The 8,838-nt window shown below is 38.2% G+C and overlaps 1 protein-coding gene across 1 annotated transcript; it reads left to right on the top strand.

Annotated features, from left to right (window-relative positions):
• The first annotated feature begins 1,254 nt into the window (after positions 1-1,254).
• On the top strand, positions 1,255-4,224 carry LOC104625444 (sodium/potassium/calcium exchanger 4-like). Its single transcript, XM_010293068.1, has 3 exons — positions 1,255-1,362; positions 2,015-2,080; positions 3,849-4,224. Exons 1-3 carry the CDS (start codon positions 1,261-1,263, stop codon positions 3,999-4,001), a joined length of 321 nt encoding a protein of 106 aa, XP_010291370.1. The 5' UTR covers positions 1,255-1,260; the 3' UTR covers positions 4,002-4,224.
• The last annotated feature ends 4,614 nt before the right edge of the window (positions 4,225-8,838 follow it).

Here is an 8,838-nt window from a genome sequence, read left to right as displayed (position 1 = left end):
AGAATTATATATTTAAAATATTTCATTTTCCAGGTTGTATTATTTGTTATGTGCAGGAAAATCTCACAAAAAGTAGTATTAAAAAGTATTAAGGATTCTTATGGAACCACCTTCCTACTAAATTAGTTTTCCATATGTAGTATTAAAGTAAACAGATTTTTGCAAGAACAGAAGGAAAACGTGCTACATTTTTAAATGAACAGATTGTTTCTTCAGATTAGTTCTTCTTTAGTCTTAGGCAAAACTACTGTAGGGATTGTTCCCTCTGAAAGTGAAGGTAAGCATTAGCTTGGCAAAAAGCAGCCCCGTTCTCTCAAAGACAATACAGGGACTTTGCACTACTTGGATTCAAGAGAAATGTTTACTGACAGACTGCAGACAAATACCTAAAAAGTAGAGATGGACCCTACCGTAGCATGGATCCAAAGCATAACCTTTCTCTCGGCAGCTGCCTGCAAGAAGATACTGTACTTATGGTGTGGTAGTGTCTGTCTCCACTGAGTACCCTCAAAGTATTTCTGGGACATGTCCCATTTACGTCAGAGTTTCTCTTCCTTTCCAGTATTCATTTTGTGGAAGTGATTCAGTAGTTAGGCCAGTGCCTAGGGGAAATTAGCAGGGGCAGAGAAAAATTCTGCCTTCCTCTCATCTGTTGACAGTGCTGCAGAATGAGATGCCAGCCAGTGGTGAGCATTAGGAGCAGATTTCGAGTAATGCCTAGGGACTTCATCACCATTAACTTTTTTTTCCTTTCCTGTAGCATTCTGTTGTTCCTGAAGTGAAATCATTGCTGATTAAGGCCCACAGAAGTGCTTAATATCTTTGAACTACCATCTGGTTGGGTTCTTTTCAGGATCACTTTTCATTATTCACATGAGAGAAAGGCCACGTGCACATACTAAATCCAGTACATAATCTCCAGGTTCCCTATGGCTATAGACTACCTAGAACAAGGCTTGTTTTTTTAATTGGCACTGAACTCAGATGCTGAATGGATACAACATACCCAGTAAAGGCTTTCCAAGACACAAGAAAGATGTAGCTGAGTGAGCAATTTTTGCACATTTTTTTCAGAAGTCATGCAAAGATTGTCTCCCTGCTTCAGATATGTACTCTGGACAGTCCAAGGGGGCTTAGATCAATGCAGATCATTCCCCTTTAGATTCCTCTCGTACACAGAATAACGGTCCTATACTTTGTTTTTACCCAAGAGTTTTGTTGTTTGTTGTTTTTTTTTTTTCCTCTGCAGGCCTCGGTGACATGGCAGTATCCAACACAATAGGGAGCAATGTCTTTGACATTCTGGTGGGCCTTGGCGTTCCATGGGGTTTGCAGACCATGGTGATTGATTTGGGATCAACTGTATGTATACTTGGAAAATCTTTAATTTGTTCTTTCTGTCTATTTAAAAAAAAAAATCCTAAAAAGAAAGCATGCAAATAAAACTAAAAAAAAAACAAAACAAAAAAACCCAACCTGCTGAGCATGTTATTAGTTGCTAAATAAGGTGTTCTTTGCCAAAGAACCAGGAGTTAAGGAGGCAGTTCTCTTTCCACAAGCTACAATTAATTGCCAGTTTGTCAACTGAAGTACATTATACTGTATAGCAGAAAAATAGTGACATGGATGTTTGCTCAGGGCTCTGTAATTTTCTTACTACACAGCTTCAAGTACACCTGTCTGTCTCCCTGTACCTTAGTATTTTTGTCTGTAAGATGAGAACAGCAGCATTTCTCTCTCTCTCTCTGCTGAGGATCTTTTGACATAAAATCCATTATAAATGCTGATTTATTTTTTTATGGAGATGGGTTTACTTATACATTTGTTCTGATTCCTTAATTGTCCTCTTCTTCATTATGATAAATCTGTCATGGATTTGCATAGTTTGCAATGTGTAAGTCGGTCACTATTCAAAACAGAGGTGGACCATAAATCAGTAAATTGATTTCTGATCTCCAAAGCACAGTTATATGCTGAGTATTTTAAAGGTCTCTTCTCTGCCTAATTCCCACAGGTTAAGATAAACAGCAAAGGATTGGTCTATTCAGTTGCACTTTTGCTAGGATCAGTGGCACTTACTGTAAGTATTTGAGTGTCTTCAAGTATTCCAGTTGCAAAATTCTAGGTATTTACATGTTATAGAAGGATAAAATGGAAATACTTACTATCCCCAAAGCATTGATTCTTGTAAAGTATCAGTCTTCTAGCAGTGCCATGAGTTGAAGAGCTACCATTGTCCTCAGTGAGGACTGAAATCTGACATTTGGTGTGAAATGCGTGTAGGACCCATTGATTTCAGTGGCAGTGTTGAAATTGTGGGATTCAATAATACTTCTGTGCTCTTGTGTCCAGCTGCATACCCCAGGCCCGTCTGTACTTTATACTGGGACAAGACCCAAGTATGCATCATCACCTTTTGCCTTTGTCTCTGATTTACAAAACCAGCCTGGACTAACCAAGTGCTGTAGCCAAAACCTTTAACGAAGACCAGCGTAGGAGGACTGTGAACCTCAGGACTTCAAATGGGCATGCTAAATGTCACTCAGCATAAGACACTTGCCCTTGTAACACGTGACTTGTTAAGGTGAAACAACAATTCTGTCTCAAAAGTCAATTTTGCTGGTACTTAAGGTCTGATCCTGCTGACTCCCAGGGAACCCTCTGTGGGAAGAATCAAATCCCAAAGGTATAAAAATATCCTCTTATACTAACATCTTTCACTGGTTGCCTGTGGAGTCTCTGTAGAGGAGGGAATCATCACTGGAGATTTCACACTGTTGCATGACTAGGTCTCACAAAACTCCACATCACCTGTGCATGACTTAAGTGATAGAATGACCAGGGCTGTTCACTCTGCCTCTAACTTCCTAATGCATCTGATTATATAAGCTGTGGGAACCTGTTCTTTTTCTTTCTGTCCCTGGTTCTGCCATACTGCACAGTGCCTGTGAAACAACAAAGATGTTCTGTAGACATTTGCATCTGATGTTGCTGCATGATTATTGGTAATCAGCACTTTGGAAAAAAATGGGAGGATTATGCAGATGTGTTACTATGCTAGCTGTTCATGCTTTTTCTAAAAGAGTCTTTTCATAGCAGAAGCCATATCACCTAAGTTTGAAGCATCTATTATTGTCTCATTCGTTCTGCTGGATACGCTGATTCACACAGACCCTCCCAGCAAAACTCAGTGGAGAGTTTTGAGCAAAACAAATAATAATTCAGAGGCACTCAACACCATTGAAAATAGATGCCTTCACAAGAACTTCATTGTTTTTCTACGTGTAACTTGTAACTCCCCTTAGTTCTAGAGCTGAGCAAAACATGAAAGCAAGCACCTCTCCTGAAGCTGGTGAAAAAATGAACATTAGGTGCTGGTATACTACTGGTCCGTAAAGGATCTTGTAGGGGAACGCTGGAGGGAGAGGCATTCATGTAGTTCAGTGCATTCCTTCAGTTCATACTGAATCAGTGAATGAGTGCTGCCTGATTAGAATGTGCCCCATGCACTGAAAATGCACTACAGACTGAAACCGAGAACCTAGGGGCCTGTTTCACAGTTACATGAAGAACTTGTGAAGGGGCCTTAAAGTGGGTTCATTTAATATTTTGTAAGAGAATCTTAGGACAACTGAGAGTCAGGACAGAGTTTGAGTTCTTAGTTTGGGCTGTTACATTCTTTTTCTTGATCAGAAAAACATATGTTGCTTTTTTCATCTATAAAATACTGAGAATATATTTTTATCTTCATTCAGATCTCTAATTCAAAGGACTCTCATTTTTAGCTTATAGTTGTTTCCAAAAGTCTTCTTTGGGGCTTAATTAACTAACACTTTGTTTGCTTGCAGGTGTTTGGAATCCATGTAAATAAGTGGAAACTTGACAGGAAATTAGGCATCTACGTGTTGTTTCTTTATGCTGTTTTCCTGTGTTTCTCTACATTGATAGAGTTTAATGTCTTCACCTTTGTCAACTTCCCTATGTGCCGAGAAGAACTTTAAACCCCAACAAGGAGAGAGACTGAAATTCTTCTGACTACATGTGCTGTAAATGACAGGAGGCATTTCACATTTCTACCTTCTTTCCATCAGTAATTTGAGTGTCGTTCCTGCTTCATCGGCTAACGGGCACTTTGACCTGTGTGGAAGGAAAGCATACCTTTCTTTTAACATGCTAGCTCAAGGCAACCAAAGCATTTTCCTCCTCTTTGGATATTGCTGCTCAATCATAAAGCTGTGTGGCTTTTACACAGAACTCTAAAATGACCCATTTCTGGGACAATCTGTTGTGGTTTTCATTCTCCTTTTGCAGACAATCAACCACCACCACCAAGGTTAGCAAGAGGATGGGAGAAAAATCTTTATAGTTCTTTTGGTTTTGACATTTACTTTTGATGGAAGAGTAAGAGGCAAGTCCAGAACTTTTCTTGGCTCAATCAAAATATCTCAACTACAGGACCAGAAAGTCCAAGGCACATACCATGGCATGTACTGTTGAGGACATCATTTCCCCCTTCAAGTGCTCTGCTTATAGAGGAACTGCACTGACAGTTTTTGATAGCAGTGTTGAATATTTATCCCTCTTTTCAATGAACATGAACAATGCAGCAGAGGAAGAAGAGGAAATGGTTCAATGTTGTATCACTTGTGATGATGCACACTAAAAGTCAAAGTATCTGCATACTGAAGAAGAGAATTACATGCAGAAATTCATACTTGAAAAATACGTTTTACCATTACTGAGGAATGCTGTATACATAAATATAAACATTTGTGGAATATTACACCACAAGAAAAACTTTGCATTGGCCCTTGTAAGCCCATTGGTGTAAATTCAGAATAAACTAAACACACAAAATATAACTGGGTGCTCAGTAACTGTCACTTATTGTTATCAGCTGAGAGTAGTATCTGAACATAATCCAGACTTTCTGACAACAAAACCCACCCTGATTATGATTTGATTTGATTTGATTGGTGGGAGGAAGAAACTTACCAGTCAAGAAGCTGGTGTATTCTTCTCCATTTTTTTTTTTTATTCCCAGAAGCTTAATGAAGATGAGTGTCTGATACTGAGCAGGGCAGATAAGAAACACCTAGACAAGAGCAAGTCTGTCAAGAGAATATGGTCCTTGATTTGATTGCATGCAAGTTTTGAAGCATATTATACTTCTTTTTAACCCCCATTAGAAGCCAAGTTTTGATATCCTTTCCACCAGCATAAATCTGATACAAGGGATTACTCTGGATGTAATTGATAGCAAGATCTGGCCCAGAGTATTAAAAATAATGGGTAACATTCCATATTGTAGCAGTCATGTGATTGCAAATCACTGAAAGAGCGTATTTTGAATTGCTCCTAAAGTTTAAAAATATTTTAAAGCTGTATGTGAATGATCACATAAAGTTTCTGAAGAAGCACAGTTAACTTTATACATAGATTTTTTAATTTTTTTAATGTTTATAGACCAAAATAAATCTTATCAACTAACAGTTGATGCATTTTTAAATATATTAATATTTTGCACATGAGACTATATATAAGAAATCCCATTATTGTGTCAATGAGAACATACTATAAAACCGTAACAAAAAAGCACTTATTCAGAAAGTTCCTTATTTTGACTTACATGATAAGTAATTATGTTTAGCCAGCTCACATGCAGAATACTGTTTACACCAGGCAATGTGTTTACAATTAAGGCTATTTTTAAAATTATTTTAGTACTAATGAAGGAGTATATTCTGCTGTTTAATTTTTTTAGTAATTGGATCCTTCCAATATAATCCGAAGGAAAAAAGACCAACGTATTTGTTATTTGCTTTACACTTCATTATAAATGTCAGTATTGGTATCCATTTAGGGTTTTTCACCTTAAGTAGTAACGTAGTTAAACTAGCCAGTCCTAAAGATGGCAACAAATACAGCATTATGAAATTGCTTTATTAAATAGGCAAGCGTGACAGTAAAAACATTTGATCTCAAGTATGCCGGTGACCCCATTTCCAGGCATTCAGGACATTTTTGCTGCAGTGTAAAGCTGAGGAGATGGAATTCATGTTCATCTTGATGAGTCTTCTGTTGCAGAAGGGCTGTGAAGATGTAGCATACTGCTGCACTGCTATAAGAGCATCCCTCTCTAGTCTTACTCTCTTCCCTACTATCTTTCAGGAGGATAGTTTGCTGCTGAAAATCTTGCAATGGCTTAGATGGGAGGCTGAAAGGAGCAGAGAGAGAGGCTGAGTAAATGGTTTTTTCCTGTCTTCTGCTGTTCAGTGGGCTTGAATAACTAGCTGTCTCCAAGCAAACATTTGGTCTTCTGTGCACAGTTCAAGCAGCTCAAATGTCTTTATGCTACAGAAGAGTAGTTCCAAAATCTAGTTTTGAATGCCTAGTGGTTAGCTGAGTTGACAGTGATGCAGGCATCAATGTTTACAGTGCCAGACCTAGGAAATTGTACTGTACCTTCATACTTCTGAGCCAGGCAACTTTAGAAGACTAGAGGCACCAATTTGTTCTGTAGCTGCTGATCCCCAGCCCATATATGCATGAAATTGTGTTTGCTAATGTCATGAATCCTTCAGACATCATTTAGAATTATTCTGCTGAAATTTAATTATCACCTGCTCCAGGAAACTAGAGTGCTCTGTGGTAGCAAGAGAAGAGTCTCAGAAGGTAATACTGACCTTAAATTGCATGGCCGGTCCTGTCATCTATGGCCCTCCGTAAAACATAGACCTACTTCAGGACAATTTATATTAAATTCTAATGCTGCATTTCATGAGGTGGTCTCATATGCATCTTCTGCTATGAGACAAGTATCATGCCATGCTTATCATTATAAATAACATTAGTAGGATTCTCCTCTGACACTACCACATGACCAGGGATGTACTGTTTGCCAAAGAATTATTATATGCTGTATCAGGGCCTTGATGACACATAACCAGATGAAGCAGTTTAAGAGAGTCCCTATGTAGTCATTATCCATATGCTAAAATAAATAAAGATGGCAGTTATAGACCAAGCCATGAAAATAAACTGAATGACCTGAGAAAGGTCTAATTGTCACACTGTTGTATGTCAGGTAAACCCACATCGGACTGTATCAGTAATTCAGGAGGCTATTGCTGACTAGTAGCGGACTAGTGCCTTTCACATGTATACAAAAAAAAATTTGCTCATGTGGTTGGGAAACCACTACAAATTTTACCATTTTCCAATCAAGAAAAGGAATGATTTGTACTTGGCTCTCTGTGGTTAGTATAATTCTATATTGCATCTGTTCATACTGTGTCTGTAAAATTTTGTAGCCATTTTGTTGTACTCACCATTGCAAAAGTTAGCTGGCTGAGTTTGGAATGTATGTCACAATGTTGTGTAAGTTAATGTTCGGCTCAAGAGCAAAAAGAAAGCTGGTGGGTGTGAGAGGGAAAGCTGTTACTGTGATCTGAAAATTGTCAGCATACTAACACTGAAAACTAGTACAACTCAGAAAAAGATACCCCATATCCAGCAAAGCTTAACTGAAGTAGGATTGATTCCATGTTTAAAGCTAAGCATATATCCAAGTGCCTTGCTGGATTGTTTCCTAAAATGGCAGTGGAGCATGGTTTCTGGGTTTTTTATCATGTTCAGATCTTTTAATGTTTTATTGGTTTTGTAGTTTAAAGATGTTATTTCTTACTCTAATTAAAAGGTTTGGCCAGAATCTGTGGACTTCTGCTTTGCTGATGCCACTTTCGATTTCCAGTCTTGTAAATAAGAGAACTGGTTCCTTGTCTCAGACTTCAAAACTGTGCATCTTCCCTGGTGTACAAGCAGGATCAAAACTGAGTTACAGCTGGCCAAGGAGAGCTTTTAGCAACACTTTTCTGCTGCAGTTCCACCAGAGTGGCACAAACCCTGTAGACCCACAAAGTGCAATCCCGTCTGTAGTGAGCAAGTGAGGGTGTTTCCATTGAGTTCAGCAGTGTCTGATTCCCTTTATATACCTTAACAATTGTGCTGCGTTACGAAGCTGTGTAATGGAAGTCTAGCTCCTGGTACTCTGAATCCTACTGATTCATGGAAATGCCTAGGTAAAGATTTCAGGCTTAGGATCTACATGTCTAAATCTAAAAAGCTACAGTTACAGTTATCTTAATGGCTATTTGATGATCTAAGGGCTGCTCTCTGGGCTGAACTGTAGCCTAGAACACCTTAAGTCTTCCCAAAAGGTACAGCATAGTCAACCGTCTTTCTCCTGGCTCAGTCGTTGGCGTGCCAATTTTATTTTATTTTTATATGCTTGCTGCAGCTGTAATAAACATATAATTAGTTTGTGGGTTTAGATTATATTTGTAAACATTCTGTCAACATGTAAGCAAGTGGAAAAGGTCTTTACTAGTTTAATACTTAGAAATTATAGAGAAGATTCTATTCTGTATTTGATTTCCTTTGTGCTTTAATTGCATACACTTGTTTCTATTATGTGTTTGCTCTAGTTGCACAAATCCCTCATGAGTTTTGTTGTCTTCCTTTCTAGGTTTTCTTGCAATTGTAATGCCATTTATTTGCATCCTACAGTTAGATGATTTGGTAGAACGCTTTAAGCTGCGTATATACTGCCTAATTATTCATGCCAAGGAAAGATCAGACCTAATGTAATATGAAACAGACACTAAGATAACACTGATAGCCAGGTGAGACCAAAGAATCTTCCCTATTGAAATGCATCTCCTTTGGGCATAGTGCTGTCTCATTGCAAGCTTCAGATCTCTGTTACTTGTGTTTAAGCACTTGGAAGAAAATCTCTGCATTTCATGCATTTACTACACAATATCCTTTCTATTTCTT

The sequence above is a fragment of the Phaethon lepturus genome, unplaced genomic scaffold, assembly GCF_000687285.1.
Source record: "Phaethon lepturus isolate BGI_N335 unplaced genomic scaffold, ASM68728v1 scaffold16228, whole genome shotgun sequence".
Lineage (NCBI taxonomy): Eukaryota > Metazoa > Chordata > Aves > Phaethontiformes > Phaethontidae > Phaethon > Phaethon lepturus.
Note: the sequence above shows the minus strand (reverse complement) of the source record. Positions and strands in the feature narration are given on the sequence as shown.